This window comes from Galeopterus variegatus, unplaced genomic scaffold (assembly GCF_000696425.1).
Source record: "Galeopterus variegatus unplaced genomic scaffold, G_variegatus-3.0.2 Scaffold2480, whole genome shotgun sequence".
NCBI classification, from domain to species: domain Eukaryota; kingdom Metazoa; phylum Chordata; class Mammalia; order Dermoptera; family Cynocephalidae; genus Galeopterus; species Galeopterus variegatus.
In genome coordinates this window covers 221,229-243,373 of record NW_007728591.1, presented here as the reverse complement: position 1 = coordinate 243,373, position 22,145 = coordinate 221,229, and the positions used below count along the sequence as shown (strand labels likewise).

Below are 22,145 nucleotides of genomic sequence, written 5' to 3'. Positions count from 1 at the left end.
ATGCAGGAACCTGGGCTGGAAATGCAGATATGCATTAAGAGCACAGCCCGGCTGGTGGCAAGGAGGCTGAGTCCCTGACTACAATCCCTTCAGAGATGCAAGGCACAGGCTGTGCACCTAGTTTGATATGGGAGGGCAGCTTTCCCCATGAGGCCTGTCAGGTAAAGCCCTTGTCGGGCCTAAAAGGTCACGCACAGGTTTTTGTCCTGGAGCTGGGCTCCACACTACCTACACTTTGCTGGAGATTGTACAGGCATCTTGGGATCAGGTGATGACAAATTAACGCTAAGGACTGCTGAGCAGAAGAAAAATAAGAAAATAGAAGTCGCCAGAATACCTAATGGCATAATGGAACAGCCATACGTGGGGAAAATATAGTAGTTTGGTCAGGGCCCCCCACCCCCTCACCTCAGGTCCCGTTGGGTATGGTGCAGCACATTTCTTGTAAACAAGTTGCATGTGGGTGGAGTTAGTGCACATGTACACCCATGTATCTTTTTAGTTTGTTGCTATTGTGTGTTCTTTAGTTTGTGAAGCAGCTCTGGCCAGTAGAGTTTGCATCTAAAAATAGAGCATGTTTACTTTGCTGGCAGCTGCTCAGTTTTTCTGTGGACTTTGCCAGTAGCAGTGGAGTTTCTGAGTTTCTCTTTGTACTGCCTATTAGATGTGTGTCTGCTAAATAAAAACTATTCCTACTTCAACTAAGGCTCCAAGGATCTTTTTCCTGTTACCTAGCTCATAGACCTGCATGTGAAGAGTTTGTGAACGGGCTCGAGGGGTCTGTGAGCTCCAGACCCAGCCCTAGCTCTACACCATATTAACCTGATTATCTTTAAGCTTCTATATTAGTGAGAGACATATAATTGCTAATTTGTTTAAGCCACTGCTTGTCAGTGTTCTTTTATAGCTGAATGTAATTCATAAGTACTACATGGGGATCTAAAGAGCAGTGGCTCCCAAATGATGGTACTGGTTTGTTCATAAAATTTTCACTGGTCCTTGGTTAGGTGAGAAAAAATTAAGTTACTCAGTTTTTCATAAAGCTAAATTTATTCAAGTTTTTAGTAATGAGATTATGCCCTTCCAGATTCTTGGATATTATAATGTCCTTTCCTGGGCCGGCCCGGTGGCGCGCTGGATAGTGCGCCGCTTGGGAAGCGCGGCAGCGCTCCCGCCCGAGGGTTCGGATCCCACATACAGACCGGTTCCCGCTCACTGCCTGAGCGAGGCGCGGGAGCAACGCCGAGGGTTGCGATCCCGTTGCCGGTCCCCGGTCCGGTACGGGGGCAACACTGAGTGTTGCAATCCGTTGCCGGACACAGAAAAAGACAAAAGACCAAAAAAAAAATAATAATAATGTCCTTTCCTGTATAAGATAATGGTGCTAATTTATGATGCTGGCTGTGTCTAAAATCCTTAATTAAAAACTAAATCATGATCACTTTATTACAGAATATCTAAACATATTTCTGGGAAAATTTACCTATCATACCAACTTAAAAGCACTTAGTGGTAACCATATTCCTCCTTGTATTAGTCTGTTTCTGTTGCTTATAACAGAAATTCCTGAAAATGGGTAATATGTAAAGAAATTTAATTTATTCCTTACAGTTTTGGAGGATGGGAAGTCGAAATTCTGGGAAACACATCTAGTGAGGGCCTTGTTGGTGGCAACTCTATTCAGGAACACAGTGTGTCACCCGGCAGGTAACTTGAGCAGAGAGAGTGAGCTAACCTCTTCATTTGCTTTCCTCTTAAAGCCATCAGAACTACTCCCATTAATCCATTCACAAGGGTACAGTCCTCACAATCTAATCACCTCTTCAAGGCCCCACCTTCCAATTACCATAATAGGACTTCCCACCCTCTTAATGCTGTCACAATGGGGATTAAGTTACTAATACATGAAAATTTGGGGGACACAATTTTATCCTCATCACTCCTTGCATATGGATAAAAGATATTTATATGTTTCTGTTCTTCAATAGGACAAAAATCCTGCCCTTCTTTGTAGGAGATCCAAAGAGGAGGTTGCAGATGGCTTGTACAGGAAAATTCACAGGATCTGTATGCATCAGAACCACTGCCTTGGGTAGCAGAAGAAAGTATTAAACAGTAAGCCAGGGTACCAGCTGAGGGTGACTGGTATGGACACTAAGTTCTCTGAAGAGTCCTTGAAGACAACAGAAATATTTGGCCGGACTCTTCTCAGTCAGGGACACAAAACAGCAGCCTTCAAACATATGAAGTCAAGGAAGGGAAAAAGGCTCAGACTTCTTCTGTGAGGCCCAGGGGTAGAGCTAGGACCAGCCAGTGAAAGTGCAGAGGCACTTCTAACAGAGCAAGTTGTTCAAAAGAAGAAACCGCTGCCTTGAGAGGCTGAGGTTGGCAACCACTAAGCCAAGAGCACTATACCGTGAGATCCGCAAGAACAGGGAGCTTGTCGGTTTTGTTCACTGTTCTAGCCCCAGTACCTAGAATAGTGCCCAGAACCTAGTAGGTGCTCAACATATATTTGTTGAATAAATCAATGGGAGAGATATTCAGTATTTGATGGGAGGTATGCCAAAGTGACCTTAAGCTCAAGGTAGCCTGAATTTATGTGCATCTTCCTTTATCAGCATGGTCAACCTTTTAAGTCCAAATGAGTCTTTGTTGCTGTCTCAGAAATACACAGTGAGCTCTATCTGGAAGAAGACAACAGAAACAGCAGAGAATCAGCAATCCTGACCTGCTAGAAGCTCAGCCTCCCAGATAATATGCATTTTGAACAAAAAGTATAAAAACATATCTTTGCAGTGTCACTGGTTTCTCCCTTTAATGCACTCTTACTAGGAAGTCATGCCACCTTGAAGAAGCAATCAAAGTGCCCTAAGAGAATTTTCTAAAATCTGTGTCAAAATAGGTTGTAAACGAGCATGTTCTTTAAACCCAATGTTTCATAGTTATAGGAGAAACAATGCAGATGTCCATTTTATCCTACACATCATAACACCTAGCACATTAAATCAGATTCCCAACAGACTCCAGCATGCTACAGATAAAATATCAAGGAAAAACTAGAGGTCAAAGCCATGAAATGCAGACACAGACATTATATGAGATATTTATTTTACAACCATTAGGTTCAGTTGTCCAGTTACCAAAGACAAATTTTCAGGTTCCCAATTAATCCCAAGGTTCATACTGTTTGGTTACTTTAGGATGGCATGCATTTGGAAAGAGGGTCACCCATGTAATCTGTACATAATTCCCAGAAAGGACAGGTCCATTTCAAGTATTAAGGGTGCACCTACATACAGTGAAGCTTCTCATATGACTGTGGGAGGCAAATGGTGAGGCACCTGAGCATGCCTAACCCCTTCTCTTGTGTGATGGTTAATTTTAGGTGTCAACTTGACTGGATTAAGGAATACCTACAGAACTGAGAAAGCATTATTTCTGAGTGTGTCTGTGTGGGTACTTCCAGAGGAGACTGGTGTGTGAATCAGTGGACTGAGTGCAGAAGATCAATGTGGGCCTCAATGTGGGCAGGCACCATCCAATCAGTGGGGACCCAGATAAAACAAAAAAGGCAGAAGAACGGCTATTTCCTCTCTCTCTCTCCTGGAACTGAGACACTCTTCTTCTCCTCCATAGACATCAGAACTCCAGATTCTCTGGCCTGTGGGTTCTAGTACTTGCACCACCGGCCCCCTCGAGTTTTCAGGCTTTCAGCCTCACACTGAGCGTTACGCTACTGGCTTCCCTGGTTCTGAGACCTTTGGACATGGACCAAGCCGTGCTGCCAGCATCCCAGGGTCACTAGCTTACAGATGGCCTGTGATGGGACTCCCCAGTCTCCATAATCACATGAGCTAGTTTTCCTAATAAATCCCATCTCATATATCTATATATGTATCCTATTGGTTCTGTCCCTCTGGAGAACCCTGACTAATATACCTCACATTTCAATCCAAATCAGCGCATAGTCACAATGGTAATCAATGAGTGAAAAAGAAGAGCTGAAAGACACATGTGCTGGACAACATTTAATTTTGTTTGTTAAGTAGGTGATTAGGCTTCAGGGTGGCACCATCCAGATGTTGGGGGTTTGTGCCATCCCATCCATTTTCCTGATGGCTTTGGTCATTCTGCTTTCCTCTAGTGGATGCCATGTCCAAAAGAACCACGCTCCAAAAAACATAAAAGAGAACTGAAAAACAAGAGCAACTTTCAAAATAAAGAATTCCCCCCTACAAAAAGGAGCTAAACTGCAGAAAAGGGTGTTTGTTTATGTCTAGAGGTAAACTTCAAAACCAGAGCCGTCCGCCGCCAGCAATTCCCAAAATCTTCAGCCTCAAGCTCTGATTTCTTTGCTCATAGAGATTACTATTGGAGGGTAGATGACATTTTTAAAAGTTCTCCTTTGTTTCCTTGGAAACCCAGTGACTTTCTCCAACCCAGATCCCAAAGCTACCTTCACCCACCCTCTTCCTCTCTTCTCTGTGACAGCACTGTTTTAGGCACTAAAGGAGGAGAAAGTGGATACGGAGGGACGTATAAATATCTGGGAACTGGAAAGCAGTGTGTGGTAGTTGAAACATGAGTTTATAAAGGGGACAGTGCAGCATATGAACAGGACAAATAGGTCAGGGGTAGATCACGGCAATACAAGGAGTTTGAATTTTCTTCTTTAGACAACAGGAGGCCAGAACTTTTTTTTTTTTAAGTAGCAGAGTGACACACTCAAAGGCATGGTCAGATTTATAAATTTTCCAAGACCCCGGTGGCTCCATATAAGATGAACTGGAAGGAAAAAAAAAAAAAAGAGGTGGAGATTGGGTCCTGAATGCTGGGTATGGATAAGACAAATATGAGAAATATTTCAGAGGTAGGAGAGACAAGTCTTGCTGACTGATGAGATGTGGAAGGTGAGAGGGAGGGATCTACATTGATGTTGGAATTTCTAGCTTGGGTGACAGGGTGGATTTCTTAATCCAACAAACATTTATTGAGGACTCATGTGCCAGGCACTGGGTACAATAATGAATTGGTCAGACATGGTCTCAACTCTCAAGAAACTTACAGTCTAGCAGGGGCAACTATAGTGTAAACAAATACATAAAACATTACTTATTTATAATTATAATTCCAAATTACTGAAAGGGTATAATAAGGAATCTAGCCTAGTCTGAAGTCAAGGACAGCGTGGACGACGGTGACATCCACTGAGACTGGAAAACATAACAAGATCTGGCTGTAGAAGAGGACAAGTTTAAGTTTGGAACATAATGAATTTGAGGCATCTCCTGGTACACCGAGTTGGTGATTTACAAGAGACAGGGACTTGGAAAGAAGGCCTAGAAACAGTTAAATTCAAGGGAGATTAAGGAGTGTGGCAGACAAGGTTTCCTAATGCACAGCCTTCCACCTTAGAGAATGAGCCAAGCCTCCCTAGAAGCCTCCCAGGGGCAGCACCACATTCAGACATCAGTGTCTGACCACACCATGAAGGTCGAGCTAAGGCAACGGCTATCTGCCTGAGTATACTGGCTCAAGAAAAGGGAAACAACGCCAACAAAATACCTGTGAAAAGCAGTTAGAGAAGGGTGGAAGCTATAATTTGCTGGAGTAAAACAATCTAAAGCCCTTATCAGCCTTCCAGTAAACATCAGCTTGGGTTTCTGAAACACTAAAGGTACAGACCAGCCAGTCCACTAAAAGGCAAGCACTAAACATTTTATTTTCATAAATATATACTCTGTTTTTCTCTCGTTCTTCTGGCTGTCTATTCCAAATTAATGTCAAGATGAGAGAAGAATTTAAAAACAGGAAATACCCTTCTGCTGCCAACTTTTAATGGGCGGCCTGTAGGGAAGAGGTTGGGAAGTTTTGGCACTTAGGCCAGAGAGTGTAACATAAGATGATACTGCCCTTTATGCCACACTTGATCCAGAATGTCACTATCAGCCAGCACTTCCTTGTTGCTCAAAGATTGCCTCTACTGCTTCTTGGCCCAAGACCTGACTCCTGGTCTCTTCTGGCTCCCGATCTTGGGTGGCCCTACTGTGGCACAAGCATTCCCTGCTCCTTTCCTTGCCCCAGCCCTGTACCCCTGCCTGACCAACATCACCATTGTCTGATCTGGGGTGTTCCAATCAGAAGTTCTTATAGTCACTATTCTCTCTTTAATTTAGAAGGTCCTGCTAGTCTATGATGCATGAGATATAAAATTGGGGTATAGAATCTGAGAGGGTAAGGACCTATCTCCATTGTTCACCTCAGTAGCCTCAGCATGTACTAAGAACCTCAATGAATGAACAGGTAAAGACTTCCCAAATGACTTGGCAAATAAACCCAGGAAAGTTTTGAGTGCCACATGGTATGCATATCAACGGTCATTTGTTCAAAACCAAGCTTTCTCCTTATGTCTGCTGGGTGCTGAGGCTATATTGTAAATAAAGTTCTGCCCTCAAGGAAGTTACAGTAAATAAGAAAGTTGTCATAATAGAAGAGCATACAAAGAGCTGCAGTAGAGCACGAAGAAGGGAGTAGGTAATAGTACCTGGAGAAGAAAAACTTCCCCAAAGCGAAGGTAGCTGAAGCAGGTCCTAAAGATTAAATAGGAAATTGCCAAGTAGACAAGGTAAGGAAAGGCATTCAAAACTTAAGAAAAAATTCTTAAAAGAATTTAAATATTTCCAGTAATTAGTGTTAGTGTTGGTGCTGTTATTATTAGACTGTTGTGAGTATATGGTGGATAAAACAAATAAGTACTATGTGATATTCCAATTCTATCATTATTGGTATCATCTCAGTATGGGGAAAAGGATATAAAGACATAAGATAAAATAATTTAGTAAAAACTTTATAGTACTACATAGGAATTAGAAGTATCAGTATGAACTCACAATGTATTTTCTTTAAAAAGTTAATAAACAAACAAGCAAACAAACATATTTCCTGGCTTTGAACCCCAAAAAGGCCTGAAAACAATGACCAAGCCAGCTGCAATGAGCATCACTGGCATTCAGACTGTGATCTTGAAATACCATTTCCCTTTGAAAGGAACCAAGACTCCTTAGAGAAATGGCTCCGGCTGGGTCTGGGACAGGAAATGTTCAAAATGAGCCTAGAACATTTTGTCATAACATAGCAAGGCAGTTATCAGAGACTCCTAGGGTTGTGTCAACAGGACTCAGGAGCCAACTTGAAGAGGCTGCCAACAGCCAAAGATGGGACAATTGAGCATTGATAACGATAATATTTACAATGTACTGAAACTACTGGGTCATTACTGAAGAGCACTGATGAACCAACTACTATTGGAAGCAATAAACAAAGGAAAAAAATAATTTATCTTGCCTTTCTTATGCAAACTATATCACTGGATAAACAAATAGCAGATGAAGGGAGGTTTTTTATTAGTAGTATTCTAGTTAATAAACTATAAAAGATAGAATTTAAATATCACCATTTTGAAACCCCTCGTGAATGAACAGATTTAGGCATTTCTTATTAATGGCCACTAACATCAGAAAGAAAGAAAGAATGAGACATCATGAGTTTTGAGACGGAAGAATTTAACAGTGCACACCAAGTAGGATTGAAAAAAAAAAAAAAAAATCCAACATGGATCTGATCAAGCCTTTAGAGCCAACCACCAACCTGCAAAAACAGAGAACAGAGTAACATTTTAAATGACATCATGGGGCCGGCCCGGTGGCACACTGGAGAGTGCGCCGCTTGGGAGCGCTGCGGTACTCCTGCCGAGGGTTCGGATCCCATGTGGAGACCGGTTCCCGCTCAATGGCTGAGTGCGGTGTGGGCGCAACACCGAGGGTTGCGATCCCATTGCCGGTCCCCGGTACAGGCGCGACACCGAGGGTTGCGATCCCGTTACCGGTCAGTAAAAAAGACAAAAAGGAAAAAAAAAAATGACATCATGGAGATATAATCAGCAAGATCCAAGGGCCGGCCCATGGCTCACTTGGGAGAGTGTGGTGCTGATAACACCAAGGCCATGGGTTCAGATCCCATATAGGGATGGCCGGTTAACTCACTTGGGAGAATGTCATGCTGACACCACCAAGTCAGGGGTTAAGATCCCCTTACTGGTCATCTTTAAAATAATAATAATAATAATAATCAGCAAGATCCACACAATGAGAAACTATAGGATGAATGATTCTTCAACAGATAAATGGCAAGAAGAAAGGGAGGGAGAAGGAGTAAGAGTCTATAATTTAAAAGACACTTAAGGGACACATCAAACAGTTGCAATAAGTAGACCTTGTTTGTATCTGATTCAAACAAGACGGAAAAAAGTTTATAATATTTATAAAGTAAACTGAAATTCAAGTATTGGAGTATATTTGGTATTAAAGAGTTATTTGTTAGGTGTGACTACGGTATTATGGTTATATTTTTAACAGAGTATCTTTTATACAGAATTTAAACCTTTATGGATAAAATAATAGGATGTCTTAGATTTGCTCCAAAATAATATGGAGGAAAGAGGTGGGGAGTAGATGGGTGTATGAATGAAACAAGATTGGCCATGAGTAGACAACTGTTGCAAGAATTAATACAAAACAATTAGTAGACAATTAGTACAAAACAAATAGTAAATTAACATTTACTTTTCACTCCACTTTTGTCTGTTTAAAATTTCCTACTAAAATAAGTTAAAAAAATAAAAATAAAAAGTTATTGTATTGGCCCTCTGGCCATCCCAGTTTCCCCCAATTTACCTTTAAAAAAAAGGGAACGAAGAAGAAAACTGAGAAAGAAATAGCCCAGGAACTGAACATGGAATCTCTGGGCAGGGCCATTACAGACATGGTCTGGAAAGGAATAGGGGCCAGTAGAAAATAGTATCAGCTACAGTGTGAAATCATGCAATTTGGATGCTGCATTAAAGGGGATTATAGCATTGTGTTAAAAGCTCATTTCACAATAAAAGAATTGATGTATAGAAACCTAGTAAAAAGATTTGTACCTTCTGTTTATGAAAAGAACACTCTTGACATGAGCAAGTGAAAGGATAATTGCATACAAACTCTGTGTATCAAATCAGGAGGGTTTTAATTACAAAGGACTCTCTAGAAGCCCTTTGTTCATCTCTTATTAAAGCCCTATCACACTGCAGTGCAGTGATCTGCTGGACAGACCCACCCTCCTCTGGACAGACCCACTTATCACCACCCTTGAGAAGGCAGCCCCAGTCTGGATGTGCTCCTGCAGATACCCCATCCCTTAAGGCAAAGCAAGGCTTCCTAAGGTCAGTTTCCAGGCTTTAACAGTGTCTTGGCTCAGAAAAGAAAAGGTAATGGTCCTCAGGTGATAAGTTAATGAAAAAGGAAGGAAGGAAGCCAGATATTCTTTATACGATTTCAATGACTTATGTAGGGGTAGCTTCCATTACAAGTAATTGGAGGCTCCCTTAAGATCCTGAGGTTCCAGGGAGAGAGAAGGGGTTAATGCTCTTGCAGGAATCCATTCCAGGCTCAGCCTTCCAATGCACAGATTTACATGGGGAAGGTTATCAGTGAGAATAGAAGCCATTCTTTTTCAGTGAAAGCTGGGAGTCCAAAGATTACAACAGAAGGCACAGCCAGCTCATAAATCTGCAGTGCCCAGGGCTCTGGGAAGCCTCTCTTATTGGCAAAGCGATTGATGCTTCTGCCAGGGAGACTACAAAGAAGCTGTTCATCACTATCTCATTTGGAGACTAGATACCCAAATGGAGGTACTGACACCCACATTTACAGATCTGAGCAAAGCCCAGAGGTGTCAAATCTGTGTAAACCAGGATGCGAGATCTTCAAGGGCCCTGAGAGCCAGTCTCTTCTCAGATACTGCTTTGACTCTCTGAGGGGTTACAGCACTTGGGACACTTGGTCCAGAGCCTGTACAACTAAAATGTAAGGAAGGCACTGAAGTCCCAGCTCAGGAGCTCTCACCAGGGTGATGTCAGGTATTCCCGGCCAACAGAGAGACCCAGGCAACAACTGATGTCCTCTACCTCTGTCCCTCCCCAGCTGGGCTCAGATTTTCTTGCTCTCAGTTATGTGAGCCCACATAATGCCATCGGGTCTGACTGAACAGCCTATACATCTTCACCTTCCCAAAAGCCATGGGAAGCTGACTCCTTCTTTTAGAACGAGTAACTGAACTGCTTCTAGTCAACCTTCAGGACCCTATTCAAAGAAGACCCTTCTGCGAAGCCTTCCCCTGGGCCAAGTGAGTCACACCCTTCATGCCCCAACAGTGCACAGCTGACAACTTGTCTATGGCACTTCTCACATTATTTGTTTTGCTGTTTTACACATCAGATTGTGGTTCCTTGAGACAGAGACTATACCTAATTTTCTAGGTCCCCAGTGCCTGGCCCAAAGAGTGCCTCAATAAATGTGTGAATAAGAATCACTGATGACTTGGGGCTCAGTGAGCCACAGCACCTCTGGTAAAAGTCTACATCCTGACTTCTGCCTTAATCTTACAAAGGGTCACATCTACCCACCCAACATTAACTAAGCACTTGCTTTGTCTGTGCCAGGTGGGCATTAGGCTAGGCACTGGGGAGCCCAAGTCAAATAAGACTCTGCCCCTTCCCCATGGACTTTGGTCTGAGGAAGAGTCCCACCCTGCCCTAGGGCCTTCTCACCAACAGTCAAGGAAGTCCATCTGCAGGATGAGCTATACAAGTGTGTAGACAATTAAACCGTAATGCAAACAAGCCACCATATGCTCATTCTAAGGTCACAGGCTCCAAAAACAATCCACTGAGGTTGTGAAAGGAAAATATTAGAATTCCTGTTTATATTTCATCAAAAAAATAAGGAATTGGGCCGACTCGGTGGCACACTGCTACAGTGCACCGCTTGGGAAGCGCGGCGGCACTCCCACTGAGGGTTCGGATCCCACATACAGACCGGTTCCCGCTCACTGGCTGAGCGAGGCGTGGGAGCAACACCGAGGGCTGCGATCCCGTTGCCAGTCCCGGTCTGGTACGGGCGCGACACTGAGGGTTGCGGTCCGTTGCCGGACATGAAAAAAGACAAAAAAAAAAAAATAAATAAGGAATTAAGCTTTAATAGTTACTATATGGATTGGCAACGGTATATGCAAACACTTTAAATATACACATATCACTGGTGTGTGCCTGTGGTAGAGACTCTAAAATGGCCTCCAGTGATCCCTGTCTCCAGGTACTCGTGCCCTTGTGTAATCCCCTTCCCCACCTTGAGTGTGGGTGAGAACTGTGACTTGCTTCCAATCAATAGAATACAGCAAAGGTGAGGGACATGACTTCCATGTTTACATCACATAAGACTGTGCCTCTTATCTTGCTTACAGACTCTTTATTGACTCTCCCTTTATGGCTTTGATAAAGTAAGCCATCATATGAAGAGGCCCATGTGGCAAGCAACTGAGGGCAGCCTCCAGATGACAGTCAGCAAGGAGGCCCCTATTCTCACAGCTATAAGGAGCTGAATCCTCCCAACAAACATGTGAGTTGGGAAGAAGATCTTTCCCCAGCCTGGCATTCAGGTGAGACCCCAGCTCTGGTAGACACTTTGCAGCCTTGTGAGACAACCTGAAGGACAGGAGCAAGCTTAACTATGCTCAGCTTCCTGACCCACAGAAACTGTGAGAATGTGTATTTGTGTTAATATTGCTGGGCAGCAGTAGGCAATTAATAAAGTACTCAAACTCTTAACTGATAGAACATGCAATCAAAGAAGTATGGAGACCAGGGAACTAAAGCCATCTCCAGACCAGCAAAGGGGGGCTCCAAACAAAGCCAAAGGTCATTAGTAGAAGCCTGTGAATTTTAGTGGTAAAAAGAGTATCAGTCTAAAAAATGGAAAAGTGGAAAAGCTCAGAAATTGGCTTCCCAAGACTCAGGTTTGAGTCTCAGCTCTGCCTCTAAGAGGTAGGTCAACTCAGACTTATTAAGCCTAGTCTCATCTATACAATAGGGTAAAGGGCTGGCAAGAGAGAGTGATCTGGAAAGTGTTTTATATAATGGAATATGACATACACTAGTTTGCCAATTAACTCTGGGGTGGCCTTGGGCAAGGCACTGTCCTCTCTTGGCCTCAGCTTCCTCATTGTAAAATGAGGAGGGAAGCCCATACTGTCTCCAGGGTCTCGACCTTATTTCATTCTAACATCACATACCCATGAGAAGAGAAGAAGAGGGGAAGGTGGTGGACTGTGACATTTTACAATAGGTCCCTAATTTAGCCAGGGTGACTGTCTTACCAAGCTCACTGGAGTCACCTTTGACCAGTCACACCTTATCAACTTGCAGGGCCTGCTACCTGAATTCCTCAACTAAGAGGGAAAATCCCCATTTGTTTTACAAAAAGGAAATAAATCCTCATTAGTATAGTGGTGAGGGGAAAAAAAAAAGGATATAAAGGGTCAAAGTAAAGTTAGTGGGAACCACCAAATTTCAATACAAATTACTGACCCTCTCAGAGGGGCAGTAGCTTTGATTTTATTACAGAGCACCTTAACTATGTGCCAGGAACTTTTATAAACATCATCTCTAATCTTCATTATAATTATAGTATAATATATCTATACATAGGTTGTGTCATCCCTATTTTATAGATAAGTTAGCTGAGGCTCAAAGAAAGTAAGCCCCTTGCCCAAGGCATATTGCTAGTGTATGGTAGGGCTGGGATTTTAATTTTAATTCTATTTGACTCTAAAGCCCCTGGTTTTCGCACATACCCCGTTGCTCTGAGAGACAGTAGCTTGGACAGAAAGAACAGTCTGTGATTACAAAACACAGTAAAGGTTCTTGGCCCACAGTGAGACCATGTGCAGAGTGTGGCCTCATTCATTCATTCCACAAGAATTTACTAAGTACCCATTGTATACCAGGTTATGTGGTAGGCAATGAAGATATAGAGTAACACCCATTCCTTACTCTTATGGACCTTAGTCTAACTGGGGAGACACTAGCACACAGAGAACAAGTGAATAAATAAATGACTGAACGAATGAGTGGACAGGCAGGAGGACAAACGGACAGTCTACAATTAGTGTTTTAAGCATCGTAAGAGAGTGACATAATACGAAGTGTAATGGGATCACAAGGTAAGTGATGACTGGTGGAAGGGAAGGAAATTTTAGACAACTAGAACAGCAAGTGCAAAGGCATGATATGTTCTGGCAATGGCAAGAAGTTTAACATGGCTGTAGCCTTGGTATACTGAGGAGGTGGAACAGGGAGGCAAGAAACAAGCCATGAACTTGGGTCTTTTTCTTGTACTCTAACCCACTGAGCTAACCACTGACAGTGAAATCACCAAAGAGGCCCTGAGAACAAATGAAACATGAAAACCGTAAGCTTTGGAGAACCCTATGAGTGATTCAAGAAGGGCCACACTCAGCATCTGAGGCCAGCCTGCGAAGTCACAGACACACTAGAAAAAACCACCAGGACTATTATCAAGTGGAACAAACCCACACTGTGCTGCTAGAAAGAGCACAGGGAGTGGAGGACAGGGGATGCTGAGACCAGAGGCAGGAGCTCCTCTTGCAGAAGAATCTAAGAGCTCAGGTTCCCCAATTCTAGAAAGCCAATATCACATGGATTTCAAAACTGAAGCCAAAACAAGAGGGACACATCTACACAAAAAACAAGAAAAAACAAGAAAACAAAAGGGACATGTATACACAGACATGTACATGCACATACCCACATTAAAAAGGGTTTGGCCCCCTCTATTCTTGATGCTAACAGTGACAGAACAGATGCTCCTACCCATTTCTGACTATACCACACAGCAAGAATATAAATATACAATCTCTTACATTTCTCATCAGCTGGACTTGGCTGCTGCAACTGTTTGGTTTGGAGTAGCTATAGTTGTTGGGAGATGTTCCATCTCTGGTGCATCAAAAAAATACGCCTACAGGAAAAGAGATCCAAAATAAATAAATAAATAAATAAAATAAAATAAAATATATATGAAAAAAGAAAAAAAAGAACAACAACAAAAAAAAAAGAACAAAGAAAAGAGATCCATGATGGAGTTAAAAAACAATGGTCCCAGTCAATGTTCTTCTAGACTCCATGGTAACAGTACTTCTGGGCTCTCATGGCCCCTATGTATCCTTTATCATATTTGTCATCACAATGAACTACAACCATCTCTGTTTATGTCTGTCTCACTTACTCAATTGTGAGAACCATTGAACACTTTCTATATTACATGACTTAATCTTCGTAACAACCTTTGTTACGATTATCCTCACTAGACAGATGAAGAAACTGAGGCTCAGAAAGGCTGTCATTCGATCAGGTGCACGTGGCTAATGCATAGTGGAACCAGGACCCAAACCTAGGTCTGTCTGACTCCAAAATGCAAGCCATTAATCACTGCATTATACAGTCTCTCCTCCAGGGCAAAGACTCTCTTTCTTAATTTTTGTGTCTCCAGTACCTTGCACAGGGCCTGGTACACTATGTCAACAATCAATACTTAATGAACTGAACTATGATAGGTTGCTGCTAAACCAGTTAGCTGGCTTTCTGCAAAGACTTTGCAAAAAAAGTGTTAAGCATGCTCTACCTCATAATTCTTCAGCTTGGAAATGAAAGGTTTGATAAGTACTTCCACTCACCATCTACAATTTTTTTTTTTGGCAGCTGGCCAGTGCAGGGATCTGAACCTGTGACCTTGATGTTATAACACTGCGTTCTAACCAACTGAGCTAACCGGCCAGGCTGCCATCTACAATTTAACCCCCTTGACATCAGTGCCTTAGGAAGGTAAAAAGTTAAAAAGCCATCAAGTCAAGAACCGTTTTTCACCACCTCTGCTCTCTATCAGCCAGAAGGGGGCACCAACATGACATGCTGGAGCTTTCCTCAACATATTCTTATTCCATGTTAACTCTTCAACAGTCCTTTTCAAAGTTTCCAGCTGATGCCTTTTTCTGCAGACTCCCTCTAGTTTGTCACATTCCCAGAGCAATTCTATTACTTTTTTTTTTTTTTTTTAAGATGACCGGTAAGGGGATCTTAACCCTTGACTTGGTGTTGTCAGCACCACGCTCAGCCAGTGAGCAAACCGGCCATCCCTATGTGGGATCCAAACCCGGGGCCTTGGTGTTATCAGCCCATCCCTATGTGGGATCCAAACCCGGGGCCTTGGTGTTATCAGCCCATCCCTATGTGGGATCCAAACCCGGGGCCTTGGTGTTATCAGCCCATCCCTATGTGGGATCCAAACCCGGGGCCTTGGTGTTATCAGCACCGCACTCTCCCGAGTGAGCCACGGGCCGGCCCAATTCTATTACTTTTAAAAGGCTTCCTCCCCAGGGCCCCTTCCTGAAGCTGGTTTCTGGAAGAGGGATAGAATAGTTTAACTTAAGGGGGACACAGGGGCCGTGCTGCTAGTGCTGGGCTCCTCCATTTCTCTTGCAGGTACACTGAGCCACAGAGCCCCCATGTTGTGGGAACAATGCCTTTTTTCCAGGCTACTGAAGGAAACCCTCATCAGACAAACAAGCCGAAAGTCCCAGGTTCTAAACCTGGCTCTGTTACTAACTCACTGTAACTCTGGACAAGTCACTCCACTCATGTGGACCTTGGTTTTCTCATCTGTAAAACATAAGGATTGGAAAAAATGATCTCTAAGGGCCATCCCTTGAACAAGCTTTAATTTTATGATTCATTAATTCCATAAATGCTTAATAACAACCACAGCTATCTTTGGGGACTGCCTACTATGCATTGGGTACACACTTGATCATTAACCTGCTTGAAAACCCTATAACAGGCAATTTTATCACCATTTTATAGATGAGAAAGCTGAGGCTCAAAGAGATAGAGATTTGTGTCTGAGCTAGGATTTCAATCCAGTCATGCTTGCATCCACAGTACAGTTATGCTCTTCTATTCTCCGACACAGTCAGTAACTTGGGCCCTAGTCTATGTATGCCCAGCCCAACTGTGGAGGCCTTGAAGGTGAATCACCAGGCTCTTTCGTAGAGGTAGGCACAGGTCCCTCTAATCAGCAGTAACCACCTCAAACATAGGCTCGTACATCTCTAAACATACAGCCAAGGACACACCTTCTGGGTGCTTCCTTAGTTCTACAAACTTAGAGATTATTTACATGTGCAGTCACCAAGGGGCCCTCAACAGGTGCAGGGCTATCATACGCTTCATTGCACTAAGGCAAGAACACCAATCCACATTCCCCAGGGGAGAGAGAGAAAGCCAGGTCATCTGGTTCAGTGGGTGCCCCTCAGCTCAAATAACTCCCCTGCCAATTCCTCACACAATCCCTGCCCTTCTAATAATAATAATGCCTTTCATTCATATGAGTTGTCATATTTTTCAAGTTCAAATATCATTCAGTCCTTAAAACAGCAATAAAAATGTAACTACAGTGTGCACAATTAGCTCCTTTTCCTAAGTGAGGAGGTGGGAGTCCAGAAAAAGGAAATAACCAAAGCAGAGTGATGCAAGTGGGACCAGAACCCAAGTCTCCTAACTGCTAGGTCAGCCCTCCTGCATTGCACATCTCCTCCAGAAAAGAGAGGAGGAGCCAATCTCCAGCATGGAGAACAAAACCCAGACATGGTGCGCCCCTGGCTAAACACCCAACCACAGAATGGTGCCCTTCCTCCAGAAGAAAACTGTGCCTGCTCTTCTATCTCCCACAATTACCTCCCTGCTCCATGGTCCAATCTGCTCTGCTTCCTGAGTGCCTTACAGAAGTGAACAAGGCAATGCCTTTTCTACAGCCTCCCTCTATCCACCAATTCCTCAACCAGGTATATAATGGGTAAAAAGTTCAGGAGAGAGATGGGAAGATGCCAGTGAGAGAGGCACCAATGAAAGGGCACTTTGTTAGAGTGGGAGATCAGAGCCTTAGTCCATGTCCAGGTTGTGTGACCTTGGGACCACTCTTACTGGGGCACTGAGGAGGAATACGCAGCACACTAGCCCTGGCAGCATCTGATGACACAGGGCTCCTTTAATAATTTCTTTACATCTGAAAAACCCTTCTCAGTATATGAAGAACCTTCACAGCCATCTCACTGAATCTCACAAAAGCCTATAAAAATTTGAATCTCTGAGAGATGAGGAAACCAAGGTTCTGAGATTTAGGTCACTTGCCTAGATTCACAAGGCTGACACCTCCCTGTCCAGGGCTCTTTCTACTTCGTAATTATGCTCTCTTTTAGAAAGTTTCTGAGCAGGAAGATGAGCAGGTAAATCCTAGCTTTAGTGCCAATTACCACAAAAGGGAGTAGCAGGCATAGGAAGTAAAAGATCCTGCTGCAGGTACCAAATGAAATGGGTTCTTAATAAATAATAATAATAATACCTCCCTGTTCCATTGTTCAATCTGCCCTGTTCCTCTCTACTCCTTACAGAACTGAAAAAGGCAACACCTTTTCTCCCATCTCCTTCTCTCTACCAACTTCTCAGCCAGGTATATAATGGGAAACAATTCAGAAGATAGATGGAGTGAACACCAGTGAGAGGTGTTACAGTGAGTTAGTCATCATGAAAAGGACATTCTTCTTCAGCAGACAGAAGGGTCCCAGAGGGTCACAGCAGCATTTCAAGGGATCAACCCAGAGATTCCATAGTGTCACTGTGGCAAAAGTCAAACCAACAGTCCTGTCTTAAGAGTTTAAAGCTGAGGCACATGCAAAGTGCATGTAAACTTGGTCTATGCTTCACAACTTGGCACTTTTTATGAGACTTGCTTAATGATAAAGTATCGGGATCTTACCAATGCACTTAATGAGACATGGTTATCCATGAGATGTTTTAAACTCAAAAACTGTTTTAAATGTTCTTCAGCTTAAAAATAACTCCCCTTTCCTACATTTGACTTCATTCTCAAACTTTCCACCTATGAAACTTTAAATTTCAAAAATTTTTCTAGGTATGTGCAGAAAACCAGTAAAGGCATCCAAAGGCAGAATTCATCCCATCCCGCTCCCCAACCCTATACATAGACATTCATTCTCCCACACTTCCGCTGGCCAGACACCAAGTCCTAACCAGATTTCAGAAATTAGGTAAAGCCAGAGATTACAATCAAATGCTCATGACTTTACCACTTCCCACCTAGGAGAGTCTATTTAAAACAATATGTATTTCATGGAGCCAGTTTTAAAAGAACCATTGTGTCTAACAGTTTGAGGTCTTTTAGCATTTGCATATAATGAACATAGGAATGAATATAGGAATGAGACCATACCAAGCAGCCCACAGAAAGAAACATGTGAAGCAACACAATTGTCACAATTGTGGCCAACGCAATGCGCCGGTTGTCCTCACGAACAGCTGGCCAAAATGTCATTGCCAAGACAGATCCTGAGATGCCCAGGGCAATCATGACTAGAATCCAACGAACAGCCTTCTGGGGGATAATCCACAGTATCTGAAATAAGAGAAAAGGAGGAAGGAGAGGGGTTCTTTGGAGGGATTTCAGAGAGGCATTTGTTCATTCCAGGCACACATGTTTATAAAGGTCCCTGAGCCAATCAGCAGCTGAACCCCCCCTGCCACTGTGGTTTTTCAGTACAGGCTGGAGAAACACCACCAGCATGCAGACTGAGGTAGGTGCTTTCATAATGAAGGGCCCGAGATACAGTGAAGGGACTTGGCTCCCCAGCCCCATTCATGCTGAACTTCTAAATTCAAAGGGGATTTTTCAAGAGCACATGAGTGTTAGGCTGGATATACTGATGCGTGGTCAAATTCTTGGTTGAATTTTCAACCCAGAACAGAACATCACTCGGAATGTCCCATCAGTGTGGTACTTACTGCTGTGGGGATATAAATGAAGAGTGAATATCCATAGACACACACAATCTCCAGAAACGAATAGGAAACGATGTTCATAACTTTGCTGTTTCTCCACATGAGGAAACCCCAGAGTGAGAGAGGAACCAGCCAGGCATAGGCATAGATGATTGTAGCTGCTATGGACACTGAGGATGACAGGACACAGTTTTAACCTCCATCGTGCATTTAATACACTATCAGAGCACTTCCAATTCCTTCCTGTACTTATTTCCTGACATGTCAATCTACTTCAATGGACCATGGGATCATGTCTTACTGGCCAGACACGTAGCAGGCCTTCTGTAAATGTTTAACTGATAAATCTTCAGCATTTGTCTTTGCAGTGATGATTAGTAGTCTCTCATATAACTTTTATAATTCACTTAATAACTAACAACTAATATTATTAAACAACTGAATTTTGCAATTAAAATACTTCAGAGGGCCACACTGCCAGTGTTTAATTATACTGAGCATTTCAATCAAATAAAAGCCAGCTATCCCCTTGGAAGAAATCTTCCCCCTCTCTTGTATAACAAGAGCTGACACTGATTTCCTTAGCAAATTTATTAAAATACCCTGGGTACAGATTAACTTGCTCTCCATGCTATTTAGAGTTCCTTCTGTCTCTGAAATAGGGAGTTCCAGCTCATTGATGAATTGCTTGAAATACTCTCGTTTCACTTTCTTCCTGAAATAAATAATTCTGCCTCTGTAGTGGAAATGCTAGTTAGTGGCTCCTCAGAACAGCAATGTTCAGTATATCACTGTAACTCTCTCCTCCTCCTCTAGTAGCAGCATGCCCCAGAGGATTCGTTTTCCTTTTTCTGGAGTGGAGGCTCATAAAGCATGGCTAAGCCCCTGGCACCAGCCCTTCCTACATGAAAATCAGCAGGGAATTCACTTAATGCATCTCAGCAAGAACAAAGGCCCCCCTAGCAATCACAGTCAGATTCTGGTTAAGACATGTAATTGTCCAAAACAGTTTTAGCTCTCAGAGCAGTATTTTCATGTTGGGAACTCCCTTATTAAGCCAAGCGTAATTTTGCTGACATACTGCCTTCTCCTTGGATAACTAAGGGAAGGGGAGAGGATCACTACTATGACTATAGCTACCACTTATTGATCACCAACTGGGCATAAGGCATTACACTCACTGCTTTACTGAGAGGCAATGTAGTATAACAGACAAGGGCACAGACTCTGCACGCAGACTCCATGGGTTCTAATCCTAGGCAAAGTAACTCTGGATGGTGAGTAGATTCGCCTTCCTGCCTCAGTTTCTCATCTATAACATGGGAATAAAAATAGTACACTACCTTATAAGATTATTAGGTGAATTAAACAAGTAAAAACAGGTAAGAACTGTTCTACGTAAAACAGTGATTGATAAATAATAAATGCTCAATCAAGAATTAGCTTCTTAAGGCAGGCCGACTGACTCAGTTGATTAGAGCCCAGCCTTGTAACACCAAGGTCAAGGGTTCCGTTCACCGCACCAGCCAGTGGAAAAAAGAAAAAAAAAATTAACTTTTTATATTATTAACTAAAAGGTAGATATATTATTTCATATGATCTATATCTTCATTTTATTTATTTACTTTTGGTAGAACAAAAATCATGAACAAAACATTTTCCAGAGGACAGCACTGTAAGTATTAACATTGGGATCAATGGAAATAATGAATATAAATCCATTTTTTAAGGTGATAATTTCTCAGAAATGTATGTCTTCAGGTCATTGAAAATCATCTATAAGCAATTGCTGTTGGAAAATCTTTTAGCAGCCCCTAACAGACTAAGACAACTTCTTTAAGTGATAACCGAAGGATGAGTAGGAATTGGGGAGAGGGAGATATTGGGAAAAGTACTCAAGGTAAAGAGAAGTGTGTGCAGGAAGTCATGGAGGTGAAAATGTTGGTGAAAGTGTCCTTTAAACAGTTCTCTCTAATTCTTCTTTCTCCCAAGTAATTTTTTCATTTGCTGAACTCTATGACACTTAATGTACAACTTTTGGACCATAAGCTCTCTTTTTTTTTTTTTTTAAAGATGACCGGTAAGGGGATCTTAACCCTTGACTTGGTGTTGTCAGCACCACGCTCAGCCAGTGAGCGAACCGGCCATCCCTATATGGGATCCGAACCCGGGGCCTTGGTGTTATTAGCACTGCACTCTACCGAGTGAGCCATGGGCCGGCCCAAAATCACAATTTTTGAAGAACTCTCTCACACTGCGAGAGTGACCTTATGTGAATGAATAAAATATATTTCTCTGAACTGAAAATAGGTACACCTCTATTGTTAAATTAACAATCTTTTTATTCACTTTTCAAAAACTTATATAGTAAACTTATCAGTGTTCTTTTGATTTGCTACTTTCTCCAAATTTATATAGCTATCTCAATAATACTCTTAAAATCATAAGTATAATAATTTATAAAGCCTCTTCTTTCAATTTTTCCTAAAATCTCCCTGTCAAATGACTTTTTAAAATGTATGATCTTTAGACTATTTTACAATTCAGGGTTTTATTTATGTATGTTGGTTGCTTCAAGCCACTTCACACAACGGTGCTGCGTGATGAACGCGGGAAGAGATGATAAGACAGGGCAACGTGGGAAAAGATGATGAGACGGGGTGAGTATGGATCGCCAGTTATGTTGAAACTCAGGCGCTTTAAAGGATGCAAGAAAGAACCAGTAATTCAAGCTGGATAAAAGCTGAACAAACACACATTGGATGCAAACAAACAACAACAATAAAATCATTATGGCTTTGTATACCTTCATCTTAGAGATGAGGAAACAGGATCAGAGAAGCTCAGTGGTTTGGTCAAGGTCACAAAATTAATAGGTTAATGGATGCAGGATTTGACCCCAGATGTGACTCACACTCTTTACATAAAATGGAAAAATATGTATTGATAGGGCTAATGACTACCTTACTGGTACATACATCACATCATTCCCTAATACTGGGATGCACAGACAAAGAGGATAAGAACAAATAAAGACCCTCTGGGTTTCCAGATCCCCAGGTAGGGTGGGTTACTCCTTCTTATGGGGCAATATACCTATAAGTACCTTTGATATAGAGGTTAACCCACATTATTTATAGCGATATTCATTTACCTATATTCCTTTACTTAACCATTGAAGGCAAGGTTTATATCTCATGGATAACACTTATTGAGTTAAGCTCAAACCAAGATTATTTGATAAATGGAGCTGGGACTGAATCCAGGTCTGACTCCATGATGAAAGAACAGAAGAAGGGAAAATGTGCATGGGAGATAGAGAGGAGGAAAAGAAGGA

At 42.4% G+C, this 22,145-nt stretch overlaps 1 protein-coding gene across 5 annotated transcripts in view; it reads right to left on the bottom strand.

The window, feature by feature from the left end:
- Window positions 1-1,948: 1,948 nt before the first annotated feature.
- The window catches only part of YIPF1 (Yip1 domain family, member 1), a 34,622-nt gene continuing 14,425 nt past the window's right edge, over window positions 1,949-22,145 (bottom strand). For 3 of the 5 annotated variants that reach the window (XM_008581865.1, XM_008581869.1, XM_008581868.1), the window contains exons 7-10: window positions 18,812-18,978; window positions 18,243-18,425; window positions 13,822-13,919; window positions 3,095-4,195 (exon numbers count right to left, since the gene is read on the bottom strand). In XM_008581865.1, coding sequence (XP_008580087.1) covers window positions 13,830-13,919; window positions 18,243-18,425; window positions 18,812-18,978 — 440 coding nt within the window. In that variant the 3' untranslated portion in view covers window positions 3,095-4,195; window positions 13,822-13,829. Of the gene's footprint in view, window positions 2,688-3,094; window positions 4,789-13,821; window positions 13,920-18,242; window positions 18,426-18,811; window positions 18,979-22,145 lie in introns of those variants that run through there. The other 2 variants (XM_008581867.1, XM_008581866.1) reach the window with 2 other exon arrangements.